The sequence below is a fragment of the Mixophyes fleayi genome (genome assembly GCF_038048845.1).
Source record: "Mixophyes fleayi isolate aMixFle1 chromosome 12 unlocalized genomic scaffold, aMixFle1.hap1 SUPER_12_unloc_3, whole genome shotgun sequence".
Classification (NCBI taxonomy): Eukaryota; Metazoa; Chordata; class Amphibia; order Anura; family Limnodynastidae; genus Mixophyes; species Mixophyes fleayi.
This window is the reverse complement of record NW_027445897.1, coordinates 237,475-256,149: the sequence shown is the minus strand read 5'-3', so window position 1 is coordinate 256,149 and position 18,675 is coordinate 237,475. Positions and strand designations below refer to the sequence as shown.

The following is an 18,675-nucleotide window of genomic DNA, read 5'->3' as shown; positions in this document are numbered from 1 at the left end:
AGCCGGCATCATGTTATTAGTAAAGGAACAGTCACCGTGTTATTAGTAAAGGAACAGTCACCGTACACTGCGGTGAGATATGTGTCTGTGTGACGTAACCCACAGCTGTAGTAAAGGAACAGTCACCGTACACTGCGGTGAGATATGTGTCTGTGTGACGTAACCCACAGCTGTAGTAAAGGAACAGTCACCGTACACTGCGGTGAGATATGTGTCTGTGTGACGTAACCCACAGCTGTAGTAAAGGAACAGTCACCATACACTGCGGTGAGATATGTGTCCGTGTGACGTAACCCACAGCTGTAGTAAAGGAACAGTCACCGTACACTGCGGTGAGATATGTGTCTGTATGACGTAACCCACAGCTGTAGTAAAGGAACAGTCACCGTACACTGCGGTGAGATATGTGTCCGTGTGACGTAACCCACAGCTGTAGTAAAGGAACAGTCACCGTACACTGTGGTGAGATATGTGTCTGTGTGACGTAACCCACAGCTGTAGTAAAGGAACAGTCACCGTACTCTCCGGTGAGATATGTGTCCGTGTGACGTAACCCACAGCTGTAGTAAAGGAACGGTCACCCTACACTGCGGTGAGATATGTGTCCGTGTGACGTAACCCACAGCTGTAGTAAAGGAACAGTCACCGTACACTGCGGTGAGATATGTGTCTGTGTGACGTAACCCACAGCTGTAGTAAAGGAACAGTCACCGTACACTGCGGTGAGATATGTGTCCGTGTGACGTAACCCACAGCTGTAGTAAAGGAACAGTCACCGTACACTGCGGTGAGATATGTGTCCGTGTGACGTAACCCACAGCTGTAGTAAAGGAACAGTCACCGTACACTGCGGTGAGATATGTGTCCGTGTGACGTAACCCACAGCTGTAGTAAAGGAACAGTCACCGTACACTGCGGTGAGATATGTGTCTGTGTGACGTAACCACAGCTGTAGTAAAGGAACAGTCACCGTACACTGCGGTGAGATATGTGTCTGTGTGACATAACCCACAGCTGTAGTAAAGGAACAGTCACCGTACACTGCGGTGAGATATGTGTCCGTGTGACGTAACCCACAGCTGTAGTAAAGGAACAGTCACCGTACACTGCGGTGAGATATGTGTCCGTGTGACATAACCCACAGCTGTAGTAAAGGAACAGTCACCGTACACTGCGGTGAGATATGTGTCCGTGTGACGTAACCCACAGCTGTAGTAAAGGAACAGTCACCGTACACTGCGGTGAGATATGTGTCCGTGTGACGTAACCCACAGCTGTAGTAAAGGAACAGTCACCGTACACTGCGGTGAGATATGTGTCTGTGTGACGTAACCACAGCTGTAGTAAAGGAACAGTCACCGTACACTGCGGTGAGATATGTGTCCGTGTGACGTAACCCACAGCTGTAGTAAAGGAACAGTCACCGTACACTGCGGTGAGATATGTGTCCGTGTGACGTAACCCACAGCTGTAGTAAAGGAACAGTCACCGTACACTGCGGTGAGATATGTGTCCGTGTGACGTAACCCACAGCTGTAGTAAAGGAACAGTCACCGTACACTGCGGTGAGATATGTGTCTGTGTGACGTAACCCACAGCTGTAGTAAAGGAACAGTCACCGTACACTGCGGTGAGATATGTGTCCGTGTGACGTAACCCACAGCTGAGTGCGATGGTGATTTTACCTATTAAGACCCTCATTCACCTTGTTATTTTGTATGTTTGTAATGACATTAGGAATGTCCTCTTGGTTATATATGGTGTCTGTATTTTGGTGCATATAGTCTTGTACCTTCCTAAATCTGTACATTACCAAACAGTCTCCATCAATGTCAGATCTCTGGTAAAACCGCATAGGGCCAACAACTCCTTAATCAAACATGAACCACTGTATAGTAAATATGTATAATAGTAAATATATATCTCCCCAGGAAATTGTTACATGTCACCAGTTTCCTGTATCCTGTGACATCATAACACCAAGTAGTTTGTCCAACAAGTAAATGAAAGGAGCCATCAATATGTCTATTACGGAAATGTCCTTAACTTCCTGAATGACGTCCACAGAGAAGATGAGAGAGGTTCTTACTATCTAGATGGTACAAGACATCCAGCTGCTGAAAGTACATGAGGAATCCATTTACAGTAACGTTTTTATCAGGAAACCCAACCAGAGAATTGCTGGATCCAGTACATTCAGGTATTAAGTGTCTCTGGACATAGCAAAAACCATCACATTTAAAACAAATAGGATGAGGTCTGACCTCTGCCACCACTAACCATGCACAAACTCAAGTCCTTTTACAGGGAAGAGATAAAGGCTCTATAACCACATGCTGAAGCGAGAAGACCTCAGTGAATGCTCACTCACCAGACTTTAAACCTCATTAAAACATCTCACCCTGCAAAACAAATTCTACTTTTTCACATGCTGGTGAATGTGCATTTAAACCACATTTAGCAAGTAAAGTCCAAATGCCGATATCCGATATTTGTCTAATTTTTAATAGTCATTAATAAAGTTGATTTTATAAAACTCTTAGGGACAGGAGTGCCCCCATACACTACTTTTTTCAGTTGATGTCCACCATCAATTGATTCCCTTTATGTTCTAAAGTCCAAATGCCCTCAGCCCTAACCATAGGATGAAGCAAAGTTTTGCACCAATGCAGACACATCTTGACCCACTTAGCCATGGGCATACCACATAAATGGCAGCATTTCTACAAAAATAGCTGCACGGCACCAAAAAATTACATTTACAACGTGGGACCACACTGTTGAAGCTTTATAATCAATCCCCTGTGAGAAAGTAACAGATTAGAGAACTAATTATATAAACCTTCCCACACCTTCAATTAGAGAGTGAGAGTATGAATAAACAAACTGTACAGTGTCTAGATCCCACATTATACCTCCAACTCATTGCCAGAATTATATATTACTCAGTATCCTATTTAACAACAAGGTGGTTTTGTTAATACTGTGGACAATATCTAATAGAGAAATTAGTTCCACACGAGTGATCTGTTCCAATCAGACTTTCCCCGAGTATAAATAATGTAAATATAAACTGTATATGTCCATTTTAAGTTACATTAATAAAATTAAATGATTTTTCAATATTAAGAGCACAGTTGCACCTTGTTTCTTGTTTAATTGCTTTTGTGCTATGTGAATATTTTGATATTCAACGAGATTTCTTTGACAAACTATTTTCCTCATTCAGTACATGGAAAAGGCTTCTCACTTGTGTGAGTTCTCTGATGTTTTTTAAGACTTGATTTTCGTGTAAAACATTTCCCACAGTCTGAACATGGAAATGGTTTCTCACCCGTATGTAAACTCTGGTGTCTGACAAGTTTTGATTTCCATGCAAAACATGTCCCGCACTCAGAACATGGAAATGGTTTCTTAGCTGTGTGAGTTTGCATATGTGTGAAAAGTTTTGATTCTTGTGCAAAACATTTACCACACTCAGAACATGAAAATGGTTTCTCACCTGTGTGAGTTTGCTGATGTGTAAAAAGTTTTGATTTCTGTTCAAAACATGTCCCGCACTCAGTACAGGGAAATGGTTTCTCACCTGTGTGAGTTCTCTGATGTATGAAAAGTTTTGATTTCTGTGCAAAACATTTCCCACATTCAGAACATGGAAATGGTTTCTCACCTGTGTGAGTTCGCTGATGTTGAACAAGACTTGATATTTGTGTAAACCATTTTCCACATTCAGAACATACAAATGGTTTCTCACCTGTGTGAATTCTCTGATGTTCAACTAGGCTTGATTTGTAACGAAAACATTTCCCGCACTCAGAACATGGAAATGGTTTCCCACCTGTGTGATTTTGCAGATGTTCGAAAAGTTTTGATTTCTGTGCAAAACATTTCCCGCACTCAGAACATGTAAATGGTTTCTCACCTGTGTGAGTTCTCTGATGTGTGAAAAGTATTGATTTCTGTGTAAAACATTTCCCGCACTCAGAACATGGAAATGGTTTCTCACCTGTGTGAGTTCTCTGATGTCTCAAAAGTTTTGATTTCCATGCAAAACATTTCTCACACTCAGAACATGGAAATGGTTTCTCACCTGTGCGAGTTCTCTGATGTCTAATAAGGTCTGATTTGCGGGCAAAACCTTTCCCACCCTCACAACATGGAAAGATTTGATCATCATTAATATGAGCTGTACTATGTGTAAAAATATCTCTGTTTGCAGGAGAACATTCCTCATAAGTAGAGGGATAAGGCGATTTATCTGTACTGTAAAGTATTGGATGTATATTTAGGGAAATGGGGTTCTCTCCTGGAGACTCTTGTGTGATGTTATCTTCTATTTCAAAACCTGGAGATAAAAGGAGATGCCCATCCGAGATATTCATGTGTTTGCATCCATCTGTTGGAAATAAATATATGTAAATACATTTAGATGCAGATGACAGATTTTCATACTATGAGTGAGTGAGTTCAAGATGTTCAGTTGTTTAATTTCAATTTGCAAACTACAAATAAAACCCTATTATGAAGCACACTGCTTATAATCAGCCGCCATGAACAACTCCAGGCAAATTGCAGACTATGGCGAGTTATATTTCCAAAGCATACACAATGCCCAGCCAGCATACTAGGACAGGAAGCCTCAATAGCCAGTGACAATGTCCAACTAGACACTACCGGCACACACAGACACTGAAGCCTCAGAAGCATAGTCGATGTGGTCTATATTAGTAGACAGTCCTGCCTACTTGCCTGTTGTACTCCGCCCACCAAATCAAGGGCCAATTCGTTGGACCGCGACCTAGTTACTACATGCAGCAAAATCCATCCTGCTTTTCTGCGGGCCCTGGTGAATAACGGCAGTAACTTAGACTCTGCAATACCTCTCTCTATGTCAATCTTAGCTGGTGTTGAGTCTACAAACCTGGAGCTGATTGCAACACCACAAAGTGGAAAAAAGCATTAGGGCAAAGCAGGGCACAATGACAGATCAGCTGATGAAGAGAACCAATACAGGGTATCCAAGCACATACCGGAGGGCTATTGTGCAATGATGGATGTGTGGTTACAGCTCTGTGTCTCCAGGAAAGTAGAGTGTATGTGAAGTGTATGTTATAATGATGTGTGTGTGTGTGTGTGTGTGTGTGTTATCACCTGGGAATCATCTGGTATTTTACTTTAAAATTACAGTGTTAATATACAACAAATTGATCAATAATTCATGGATGATCAGAAGGGGAATTAATGGGTAACATCACATGTGGTAGTACACAGAGAGGATTATTGGTATCATCACAAGAGGTAGTGTATAGAAGGTCCATAGGTAAATTCACGGAGTCCTTTAGGATTGACATCCCTTGAGATAATAGAATTTTTGTACTCAGTGTAAATCCTTTTCTCTTAGTCCATTGGGGGGCAGTGCTAGACATAGGGGTATAGTAGGTGGTACCAAAGTCCGAAGGAGGGCCAAAATAGGTTAACCAGAACACACAAACATAGTCAACCCAACAAACAATACAGAGCAAGGGTGGGCGCACAGTTTCTCTCAATGGACTACGAGAAAGGGATTTAACGGCGAGTACAAAAATCCTATTTTCTCTTACGTCCTATTACAGGACATTGTTAGACATAGGGGACATACCAAAGCCACCCCTAAGGGAAGGATTGCTCTTACACAGCTGCGCGCAAAACTTTGCAGCCAAATCTAGCATCCTGGAATGCAAAGCCCTACAACCTGTAAAACTTCACAAAGGTGTGGACAGACGACCAAGTAGCTGCTTGTCACAGCTGTTCGGTTGAAGCTCCGTGACGCGCCACCTAGGAAGCACCTACAGCCCTGGTCGAAAAATCTGACAAACCTCCTGGGACTGGCCTAGCTGTCGTTGTTTAAGCCAAACCGATGGTGGAAGTGATCCATCCAGCTAAAGACACCTTAGAGGCCGGCCAACTGCACTTGTGCGCATCATATAGCACAAACAGATCCATGGTTTTGCGAAGTCCCACAGTGCGGTGTACATTGCACCTAAGGGCGCTGACCACATCCAGTAGTAATAAAGACTGATCCAAAGACCGAGAACTCAGAGACAATACAGGAACCACAATTTCCTGAATCGAATGGAAGTGAAAAACGACTTTAGGAACAAAAGAGGGCTTGGTGCGAAACTTGAAAAACTAGGAAGGGGGAACTCAGGATAATGGCCCCAACTTAAGACAGTTGGCGTGCCGAAGACACTGCCAGAAGAAAAGCCACTTTCCAGGTAAGCTACCTAAGATCCCCAGAATTTAAAGGTTCAAACGGTTCTTTGACCAACACTTGAAGAACCAAATTCAGATCCCATGGCTCAACCAAGTGCACAAATGGGGGTAAAACATGATGCATCCTCTGTAACAAAGTGTGAACTTGCAGCAGGATAGCCAATTTGCGCTGAAAGTAAATTGACAGTGCTGAAACCTGCAACTTTAAAGAGAATAAATGGAAATTACTTATCTCGCACCAAAGAACATATACCTTCCAGATCTGATAATAGTTGGCAGAGGAATAAGACTTTATGGCTTTTATCATGGCTGCAGAAAACCCCTTTGCTCTGAGAATCATGATTTCAATAGCCACACCATCAAAGCCGACTTAACGAGTGGCAACTAAGATGACCTATGTGAGCAAGTCCAGGCAGAGGTGCAATCGGAACGGTGGTTCTATTGTCATCCCGAGAAGATCCGAGTACCAAGCTCGGTGAGGCCAGTCTGGTGCCCCAAGGATGGCCGCCACCTATTCCCTCTTCAACTTCTTGAAAACCTTTGGGTGCATGGGAAGTGGAGAAAATAGGTAGACCAGGTGGAATCACCACAGGATCACTGTGATGTCAATAAATCCTGTAGGATCCTGGGATTTTGCACAGAAGAGAGGGACATTGAAGTTTAACAAGGACACCATCAGATCTACAGTACTGTGCAGTACTGTGCTACACTTGAGTGAGAAAATGGCGTTTGACAATAATGGCGCCACGAACCAGAGGAGAAGTATCCTAAACCATCAGGATACTGGTCAGATCTCTGGGCTGGTAGCACACAGTGATATGATGTGAGGAGGAGACTGGTCAGATCTCTGGGCTGGTAGCACACAATGATATGATGTGAGGAGGAGACTGGTCAGATCTCTGGGCTGGTAGCACACAATGATATGATGTGAGGAGGAGACTGGTCAGATCTCTGGGCTGGTAGTACACAATGATATGATGTGAGGAGGAGGCTGGTCAGATCTCTGGGCTGGTAGTACACAATGATATGATGTGAGGAGGAGACTGGTCAGATCTCTGGGCTGGTAGCACACAATGATATGATGTGAGGAGGAGGTCAGGAGTCTAATAGGGGCTGATGGCTCCTAACTCCCACACTGGTCAGATCATTTTTGAAATAAAAATAAGGCTCCAATTCCCAGATACAGCAGCCCTATCACACCAACTTACTCACAAAATACAAATATAAACAAATAAATACTGGGGGATCCTCAGGCGCTATAACTTATCTCATAGAATTAATCACTAATGGTATAGACACTAATAAGTCCACCTTATAGAGTTCAATGTCCAACAACTGCTCTTTAGACGTTCTTCTGTATACTGTTCTGTATCTTCAAAATACAACCCCACAGAGAAGAGATTTTAGCCTCATATGATAAAGTAGGTCTTATAAGGAAATTTATTTAACACCACGTCTACAAAACGATTTTGTATCGTGACACTCATACACCAGTAATCATATGGAGAGCAGATGTTCATCGATCTTCCTTATACCAGTTATGTGCATTTGCTGACATCATATGTCCGCTGGGAACTCGATAAGGTGGACTTATTAGTGTCCATACCATTAGTGATTAATTCCATGAGATACGTTAAAGCACCTGAGGATCCACCAGGGTGTAGAATAAGAGATTGTTGTTGTGACTGAAAAAGCTGAATATGTGACTCTTCTGTAATAAGTGATTATTACTCACCTGTGCTGATATCTGTAGGGATTTCCTCCTCCTTACACTGCTGATCACCCCTCACATACGTCTCTTCCTCTCCCTCTATCGTTTCTACTTTAATATCAGTCAGGACATCATCCTAAATAGCCCACAAAACAATAACAATATCATGATTATCTTAGTTATATGGAGCCATAGAATCCGCAGCGCCGCACAATCAACAAAAAAGAAATAGAAAAAATACAGAAAAGGGAGAAGAGAAACAATATAATCAGTAAAAATCAATGCAAGAGACAATGGAAAAAACAACTACATCAGAAGACAACTAGAATAAAGGAAGCAATACAAAGAGGATAGGAGGTAGAGAGACAAACATGTGAGAGTTACATTAAGAGGATTATGGTAATAAAATATATCACATCTAATAATATCTGATTTAATCATTTGAGATTAAACAGAAGACAATCAGTATATAAGATCCACACAGCTCTTTTACAGATAATATAATAAAGTCACTTTGGCGAGACCCTAAAATGTCATCTACCTGATACTCCTGTGGGATACTGGGATTTTCCTGTGTACAGTCCTGTGAATAATGAGGACGGAGATATCTCTCTGGGGTATTTCTGTTACTGGATCCATCTGTAGGAGACACACAGTGACTGATTACATTGTTTATATGTGATTCTCAGATGAGTGTATCTAGGTGGCCCTCAGAACTATTCTCTCTTTTACAATAAATGAAACTCTCCTCTTACCCAGTGATGTGAGGATCCGGTGATTCTCCATCTTCACGTCCTCGTACAGACCCTTGTGTCCTCCTAAATACTTCCAGCCCTGCATAGAGAAATACACAGTGACATCCTGACACCTTATAGGAACCTGACAACACAATTACAGTCATAATCCAGACATTTATATATATATATATATATATATATATATATATATATATATATATATATATTATATATGTTTATATAAAAATAAATAATAATGTTTTGAGGTGATGCCTTTCTTAATATAACATCATGTCTGAGAAGGGACTTCCAAGGGTGAGGGACCCGCTGGAACGTCTGTGCAGCATTATACATGTATAAATTGTCTTCTGGACAGTCTGACCCAGAGATGTAGGATAGGGACTGTCTGCGCTGTGAGGATGTATCAGTGGACCTGTGATTGGTTGCTGCCCTGTGGAGAGTATAGGTGTCCCGGTACTAAGTGGAAAGTGAATGGGATGCCATGGTGTAACCTGGTGGGATCTATAGGTGGTGTAACCTGGTGGGATCTATAGACGGTGTAACCTGGTGAGACCTATAGGTGGTGTAACCTGGTGGGATCTATAGGTGGTGTAACCTGGTGAGACCTATAGGTGGTGTAACCTGGTGGGATCTATAGACGGTGTAACCTGGTGAGACCTATAGGTGGTGTAACCTGGTGGGATCTATAGGTGGTATAACCTGACGGGATCTATAGGTGGTGTAACCTGGTGGGATCTATAGGTGGTGTAACCTGGTGGGATCTATAGGTGGTGTAACCTGGTGGGATCTATAGACGGTGTAACCTGGTGAGACCTATAGGTGGTGTAACCTGGTGGGATCTATAGGTGGTGTAACCTGGTGAGATCTATAGGTGGTGTAACCTGGTGAGATCTATAGGTGGTGTAATCTGGTGGGATCTATAGGTGGTGTAACCTGGTGGGATCTATAGGTGGTGTAACCTGGTGGGATCTATAGGTGGTGTAACCTGGTGGGATCTATAGGTGGTGTAACCTGGTGAGATCTATAGGTGGTGTAACCTGGCTGGATCTATAGGTGGTGTAACCTGACGGGATCTATAGGTGGTGTAACCTGGTGAGATCTATAGGTGGTGTAACCTGGTGGGATCTATAGGTGGTGTAACCTGGTGGGATCTATAGGTGGTGAGGTGTTGTAGGTGTTTGTCACTTACTGCCTAATCCTTTAGAGTGAAGACGTTGTCAGGAGATGTTCCTCTCCTTTGGTTCTTTGTCTTCCTGTTCTTAGTTTGGTGGATGGTCCTGGAGTAGCTTATTTTTGGTGTTCCTCTGGATTAAAGTGGTTGTTGGGTATTGGTGCACTTGTTCCGTGGATAACTAATGAAGTAATTTATCCTGTTGGAGAAGCAGATGGGAGAGGAGTCACAGACTGTGGGTGGTGTTTTGGATCCCCCAAAAAAGATGGAAGTGCTGATGTTCAACTTCTTGTTCTCTGTTCTTGTTTCAAGCGGTTATAGCTCTATTGTTCCTATAGCTCTTTTGCGTTTACAGCTCTTATGTCTACTTAAGCTCTTTAGCTTGGTTTAGTATCTCTTATTGCCTTTACTATTAGATTGTGTAAATGTTGGTGTTAGATGATTTTATTTTTACTTCCATGCAGTCTGCTCTGTATACTAACAGAGGGATAACATTGTAACCTATGAAAATATTAAATATAAAATATAATACCAGGTGTGAGTGAGACAAATACTTATTATATGGTAAATAAGAACCACAAAATATTGGTGTTATATAATCAATGACTATCAATATCTATCAGGGTCTCAGGCCAAATAATATATTATGTAGTTTTCCTTTAAGATATAAGATACTTAGTTATTACAGGATCACTAACGTCTGCATAAAACTCTGTATTTTAGGAGGAAATAAATGGGTCACACAAGGAGATATAATCATTTACACAGAAGTACAGCAGACTATCCATAGCTATAGTGCAAACCAGATCTATTTAATCCCGAGGACTCTTAAGAGAAAGAAAGTGATTGAAATAAAAGCATTATTATAAACTCAAATAGTGACAATAACACTGCAATCTGCTTTAATTGCAATTTATTAACACATTTCACTATCCTGGATTTTATTTGGTTGGTTTTAATAAAGTTACACTCAAAAAATTAAAATCATTTTATAGCATAATAATCTTAAAATAGTATCAGAGCATCTCGATTTGCCTTTCTTATATATATATATATATATATATATATATATATATATATATATATATAATGATCTACATAGTGTTATACATGTATAATGCAAACAAATGGTGTCAGTCTGTAGGACTGTGGGAGGGATTCTGGGTTATATCTATTTAATGGATATTTTATGAGACTCATTATATTGCTCATTTGATAAACTCTCCTTCAGTTTGATTGGTTAATGAGTCAGGTATTTATATGTGGACGAGGCCTGATGTGTCCATGGCTGGTCTGTGGGTAATGGAAGAGATGCTGCATGTATGAGGCCCTGATGGCCGGGAGGCTGCACATAAACATGGGGGAACTATATTATTACCTCAGCCTTGTACAGGGCCCGGATGTTGTACAGACTGAGGGCGGCGCTCCAGGCTCTGACATGGCGGCTGAGGAGGATGTGGACACGCCCCCTGTGCTGTGTACGTTGTTGTCAGGGGCGGAGATATATCTAAGACCAATAGTGTGAGGGAGACTACGGGAAAATGGCCGCCGCTGTCCTGCACCGAGGACAATAGTTATAGATGCTTACTCTACCGATTAAGTTGACGCCAGTCAGAATAGCGGCGGTCATTTTCCCGTAGTCTCCCACACACTATTGGTCTTACAGATATATCTCCGCCGCTGACAACAATTTACACTGCACAGCGGGCGGGGCCACATAATCTCTCAGTCGCCATCTTAGAACCTGGAGCTCTACATCCGGGCCCTGTACAAGGCTGAGGTAATATCTCCCTATAATAATATATCAGACACCGGGAATTACCCCCATAGAGTTACCCCATGTTTATGTGCAGCCTCCCGGCCATCAGGGCTTCATACATGCGGCTGAGCTCTCACATCAGCTGCTACATAATCCTCATTGTGCTGCAGTCAGCAGAAGGCTGTTAGTAATAGCAGAGCTGGTTATTATAATGGTAGAGCTGTGAGAGACTTAATACCGAGACCAGCTACACCCCATACACCACAGAGGGGCTCACACACCATGACTAGCCCCCATCCCCCTCCTTCTACCCCCATTACCCCACATCCCCCCTACTATCACCTCCTACCCAACCACCTCCTCACCAAGTGCCACTAACACATAGCTTGTCTAGTGCTGGAGACTAGCCCCCATCCCCCTCCTTCTACCCCCATTACCCCACATCCCCCTACTATCACCTCCTACCCAACCACCCCTCACCAAGTGTCACTAACACATAGCTTGTCTAGTGCTGGAGACTAGCCCCCATCCCCCTCCTTCTACCCCCATTACCCCACATCCCCCTACTATCACCTCCTACCCAACCACCCCTCACCAAGTGCCACTAACACATAGCTTGTCTAGTGCTGGAGACTAGCCCCCATCCCCCTCCTTCTACCCCCATTACCCCACATCCCCCTACTATCACCTCCTACCCAACCACCCCCTCACCAAGTGCTACTAATACATAGCTTGTCTAGTGCTGGAGACTAGCCCCCATCCCCCTCCTTCTACCCCCATTACCCCACATCCCCCTACTATCACCTCCTACCCAACCACCCCCTCATCAAGTGCTACTAATACATAGCTTGTCTAGTGCTGGAGACTAGCCCCCATCCCCCTCCTTCTACCCCCATTACCCCACATCCCCCTACTATCACCTCCTACCCAACCACCCCTCACCAAGTGCTACTAACACATAGCTTGTCTAGTGCTGGAGACTAGCCCCCATCCCCCTCCTTCTACCCCCATTACCCCACATCTTCCCTACTATCACCTCCTACCCAACCACCCCTCACCAAGTGTCACTAACACATAGCTTGTCTAGTGCTGGAGACTAGCCCCCACCCCCCTCCTTCTACCCCCATTACCCCACATCCCCCTACTATCACCTCCTACCCAACCACCCCCTCACCAAGTGCTACTAACACATAGCTTGTCTAGTACTGGAGACTAGCCCCCATCCCCCTCCTTCTACCCCCATTACCTCACATCCCCTACTATCACCTCCTACCCAACCACCCCTCACCAAGTGCTCCTAACACATAGCTTGTCTAGTGCTGGAGACTAGCCCTCATCCCCCTCCTTCTACCCCCATTACCTCACATCCCCCTACTATCACCTCCTACCCAACCACCCCTCACCAAGTGTCACTAACACATAGCTTGTCTAGTGCTGGAGACTAGCCCCCATCCCCCTCCTTCTACCCCCATTACCCCACATCCCCCTACTATCACCTCCTACTCAACCACCCCCTCACCAAGTGCCACTAACACATAGCTTGTCTAGTGCTGGAGACTAGCCCCCATCCCCCTCCTTCTACCCCCATTACCCCACATCCCCCTACTATCACCTCCGACCCAACCACCCCTCACCAAGTGCCCCTAACACATAGCTTGTCTAGTGCTGGAGACTAGCCCCCATCCCCCCCTTCTACCCCCCATTACCCCACATCCCCCTACTATCACCTCCTACCCAACCACCCCTCACCAAGTGCCCCTAACACATAGCTTGTCTAGTGCTGGAGACTAGCCCCCATCCCCCCCTTCTACCCCCCATTACCCCACATCCCCCTACTATCACCTCCTACCCAACCACCCCTCACCAAGTGCCCCTAACACATAGCTTGTCTAGTGCTGGAGACTAGCCCCCATCCCCCCCTTCTACCCCCCATTACCCCACATCCCCCTACTATCACCTCCTACCCAACCACCCCTCACCAAGTGCCCCTAACACATAGCTTGTCTAGTGCCGGAGACTAGCCCCCATCCCCCTCCTTCTACCCCCATTACCCCACATCCCCCTACTATCACCTCCTACCCAACCACCCCCTCATCAAGTGCTACTAACACATAGCTTGTCTAGTACTGGAGACTAGCCCCCATCCCCCTCCTTCTACCCCCATTACCTCACATCCCCCTACTATCACCTCCTACCCAACCACCCCTCACCAAGTGTCACTAACACATAGCTTGTCTAGTGCTGGAGACTAGCCCCCATCCCCCTCCTTCTACCCCCATTACCCCACATCCCCCTACTATCACCTCCTACCCAACCACCCCTCACCAAGTGTCACTAACACATAGCTTGTCTAGTGCTGGAGACTAGCCCCCATCCCCCTCCTTCTACCCCCATTACCCCACATCCCCCTACTATCACCTCCGACCCAACCACCCCTCACCAAGTGCCCCTAACACATAGCTTGTCTAGTGCTGGAGACTAGCCCCCATCCCCCCCTTCTACCCCCCATTACCCCACATCCCCCTACTATCACCTCCTACCCAACCACCCCTCACCAAGTGCCCCTAACACATAGCTTGTCTAGTGCTGGAGACTAGCCCCCATCCCCCTCCTTCTACCCCCATTACCCCACATCCCCCTACTATCACCTCCTACCCAACCACCCCACACCAAGTGCCACTAACACATAGCTTGTCTAGTGCTGGAGACTAGCCCCCATCCCCTCCTTCTACCCCCATTACCCCACATCCCCCTACTATCACCTCTTACCCAACCACCCCTCACCAAGTGCTACTAACACATAGCTTGTCTAGTGCTGGAGACTATCCCCCATCCCCCTCCTTCTACCACCATTACCTCACATCCCCCCTACTATCACCTCCTACCCAACCACCCCTCACCAAGTGCCACTAACACATAGCTTGTCTAGTGCTGGAGACTAGCCCCCATCCCCCTCCTTCTACCCCCATTACCCCACATCCCCCTACTATCACCTCCTACCCAACCACCCCTCACCAAGTGCCACTAACACATAGCTTGTCTAGTGCTGGAGACTAGCCCCCATCCCCCTCCTTCTACCCCCATTACCCCACATCCCCCTACTATCACCTCCTACCCAACCACCCCTCACCAAGTGCCACTAACACATAGCTTGTCTAGTGCTGGAGACTAGACCCCACCCCCCTCCTTCTATCCCCATTACCCCACATCCCCCTACTATCACCTCCTACCCAACCACCCCTCACCAAGTGACACTAACACATAGCTTGTCTAGTGCTGGAGACTAGCCCCCATCCCCTCCTTCTACCCCCATTACCTCACATCCCCCCTACTATCACCTCCTACCCAACCACCCCTCACCAAGTGTCACTAACACATAGCTTGTCTAGTGCTGGAGACTAGCCCCCATCCCCTCCTTCTACCCCCATTACCTCACATCCCCCCTACTATCACCTCCTACCCAACCACCCCTCACCAAGTGCCACTAACACATAGCTTGTCTAGTGCTGGAGACTAGCCCCCATCCCCCTCCTTCTACCCCCATTACCCCACATCCCCCTACTATCACCTCCTACCCAACCACCCCTCACCAAGTGCCACTAACACATAGCTTGTCTAGTGCTGGAGACTAGACCCCACCCCCCTCCTTCTATCCCCATTACCCCACATCCCCCTACTATCACCTCCTACCCAACCACCCCTCACCAAGTGACACTAACACATAGCTTGTCTAGTGCTGGAGACTACCCCCATCCCTCTCCTTCTACCCCCATTACCCCACATCCCCCTACTATCACCTCCTAGTGAACCACCCCTCACCAAGTGCTACTAACACATAGCTTGTCTAGTGCTGGAGACTAGCCCCCATCCCCTCCTTCTACCCCCATTACCTCACATCCCCCCTACTATCACCTCCTACCCAACCACCCCTCACCAAGTGCCACTAACACATAGCTTGTCTAGTGCTGGAGACTAGCCCCCATCCCCCTCCTTCTACCCCCATTACCCCACATCCCCCTACTATCACCTCCTACCCAACCACCCCTCACCAAGTGCCACTAACACATAGCTTGTCTAGTGCTGGAGACTAGACCCCACCCCCCTCCTTCTATCCCCATTACCCCACATCCCCCTACTATCACCTCCTACCCAACCACCCCTCACCAAGTGACACTAACACATAGCTTGTCTAGTGCTGGAGACTACCCCCATCCCTCTCCTTCTACCCCCATTACCCCACATCCCCCTACTATCACCTCCTAGCGAACCACCCCTCACCAAGTGCTACTAACACATAGCTTGTCTAGTGCTGGAGACTAGCCCCCATCCCCCTCCTTCTACCCCCATTACCTCACATCCCCCCTACTATCACCTCCTACCCAACCACCCCTCACCAAGTGCCCCTAACACATAGCTTGTCTAGTGCTGGAGACTAGCCCCCATCCCCTCCTTCTACCCCCATTACCTCACATCCCCCCTACTATCACCTCCTACCCAACCACCCCTCACCAAGTGCTACTAACACATAGCTTGTCTAGTGCTGGAGACTAGCCCCCATCCCCCTCATTCTACCCCCATTACCCCACATCCCCTCTACTATCACCTCCTACCCAACCACCCCTCACCAAGTGCCCCTAACACATAGCTTGTCTAGTGCTGGAGACTAGCCCCATCCCCCTCCTTCTACCCCCATTACCCCACATCCCCCTACTATCACCTCCTACCCAACCACCCCCTCACCAAGTGTCACTAACACATAGCTTGTCTAGTGCTGGAGACTAGCCCCATCCCCCTCCTTCTACCCCCATTACCCCACATCCCCCTACTATCACCTCCTACCCAACCACCCCTCACCAAGTGCCACTAACACATAGCTTGTCTAGTGCTGGAGACTAGCCCCCATCCCCCTCCTTCTACCCCCATTATCCCACATCCCCTCTACTATCACCTCCTACCCAACCACCCCTCACCAAGTGCCCCTAACACATAGCTTGTCTAGTGCTGGAGACTAGACCCCACCCCCCTCCTTCTATCCCCATTACCCCACATCCCCCTACTATCACCTCCTACCCAACCACCCCTCACCAAGTGACACTAACACATAGCTTGTCTAGTGCTGGAGACTACCCCCATCCCTCTCCTTCTACCCCCATTACCCCACATCCCCCTACTATCACCTCCTAGCGAACCACCCCTCACCAAGTGCTACTAACACATAGCTTGTCTAGTGCTGGAGACTAGCCCCCATCCCCCTCCTTCTACCCCCATTACCTCACATCCCCCCTACTATCACCTCCTACCCAACCACCCCTCACCAAGTGCCCCTAACACATAGCTTGTCTAGTGCTGGAGACTAGCCCCCATCCCCTCCTTCTACCCCCATTACCTCACATCCCCCCTACTATCACCTCCTACCCAACCACCCCTCACCAAGTGCCACTAACACATAGCTTGTCTAGTGCTGGAGACTAGCCCCCATCCCCCTCCTTCTACCCCCATTACCCCACATCCCCCTACTATCACCTCCTACCCAACCACCCCTCACCAAGTGCCACTAACACATAGCTTGTCTAGTGCTGGAGACTAGACCCCACCCCCCTCCTTCTATCCCCATTACCCCACATCCCCCTACTATCACCTCCTACCCAACCACCCCTCACCAAGTGCCACTAACACATAGCTTGTCTAGTGCTGGAGACTACCCCCATCCCTCTCCTTCTACCCCCATTACCCCACATCCCCCTACTATCACCTCCTAGCGAACCACCCCTCACCAAGTGCTACTAACACATAGCTTGTCTAGTGCTGGAGACTAGCCCCCATCCCCCTCCTTCTACCCCCATTACCTCACATCCCCCCTACTATCACCTCCTACCCAACCACCCCTCACCAAGTGCCCCTAACACATAGCTTGTCTAGTGCTGGAGACTAGCCCCCATCCCCTCCTTCTACCCCCATTACCTCACATCCCCCCTACTATCACCTCCTACCCAACCACCCCTCACCAAGTGCTACTAACACATAGCTTGTCTAGTGCTGGAGACTAGCCCCCATCCCCCTCATTCTACCCCCATTACCCCACATCCCCTCTACTATCACCTCCTACCCAACCACCCCTCACCAAGTGCCCCTAACACATAGCTTGTCTAGTGCTGGAGACTAGCCCCATCCCCCTCCTTCTACCCCCATTACCCCACATCCCCCTACTATCACCTCCTACCCAACCACCCCCTCACCAAGTGTCACTAACACATAGCTTGTCTAGTGCTGGAGACTAGCCCCATCCCCCTCCTTCTACCCCCATTACCCCACATCCCCCTACTATCACCTCCTACCCAACCACCCCTCACCAAGTGCCACTAACACATAGCTTGTCTAGTGCTGGAGACTAGCCCCCATCCCCCTCCTTCTACCCCCATTACCCCACATCCCCTCTACTATCACCTCCTACCCAACCACCCCTCACCAAGTGCCCCTAACACATAGCTTGTCTAGTGCTGGAGACTAGCCCCCATCCCCCTCATTCTACCCCCATTATATCTTAAAATATATTCACTGATTGCTCCCATGTGGTTACATGCTGTATATGTGTCATTTACTATAGTTTACATGAAGGGTGTATACCAGTGATGGGCAACCTCATACACTTCGGGGCCACATGGTGTGGCCCTCTAACCTTGGAAAGGGCCACAATTTACCCTTCAGCTCAGTGATAAGGTAAAACAATACATTTAATGACAGAAAGAGACAGTATCTATAATAACATACCAGCCGGCATTTTACACATGTGTTACCCGCTATAATAAACACATCTAACAATACAACAGGAAGGAGCTGGGGGCCACAGGTGAGGGCTCAGAGGGCCGCCTGGTGCCCATCACTGGTCTATACTGTAATTGTGTGTGTGTGGTTTCATCATCTTATTTTTTTGTTTGTTTGGGTTGGTGCAACCCCTACAGGTCCAGTGATGGGGGCACTGCAATGTTATATCACACTGACTGGCATGGTATGTGTTATTACACTG

The 18,675-nt window shown here is 46.8% G+C and overlaps 2 protein-coding genes across 2 annotated transcripts in view; both read right to left on the bottom strand.

Annotated features, from left to right (window-relative positions):
• LOC142112123 (uncharacterized) overlaps positions 1–18,675 on the bottom strand; it is a 128,289-nt gene that overhangs the window by 10,848 nt on the left and 98,766 nt on the right. The window contains exons 8-9 of the mRNA XM_075193961.1: positions 8,505–8,602; positions 7,988–8,099 (exon numbers count right to left, since the gene is read on the bottom strand). Coding sequence (XP_075050062.1) covers positions 7,988–8,099; positions 8,505–8,602 — 210 coding nt within the window. The remainder of the gene's footprint in view (positions 1–7,987; positions 8,100–8,504; positions 8,603–18,675) is intronic.
• On the bottom strand, positions 2,627–4,382 carry LOC142112124 (uncharacterized). Its single transcript, XM_075193963.1, has one exon. It carries the CDS (start codon positions 4,380–4,382, stop codon positions 3,222–3,224), a length of 1,161 nt encoding a protein of 386 aa, XP_075050064.1. The 3' UTR covers positions 2,627–3,221.

Bases quoted from the DNA above. Each gene is read 5' to 3' on its own strand.
- LOC142112124 (XM_075193963.1), bottom strand. From the start codon at position 4,382: ATGAATATCTCGGATGGGCATCTCCTTTTATCTCCAGGTTTTGAAATA.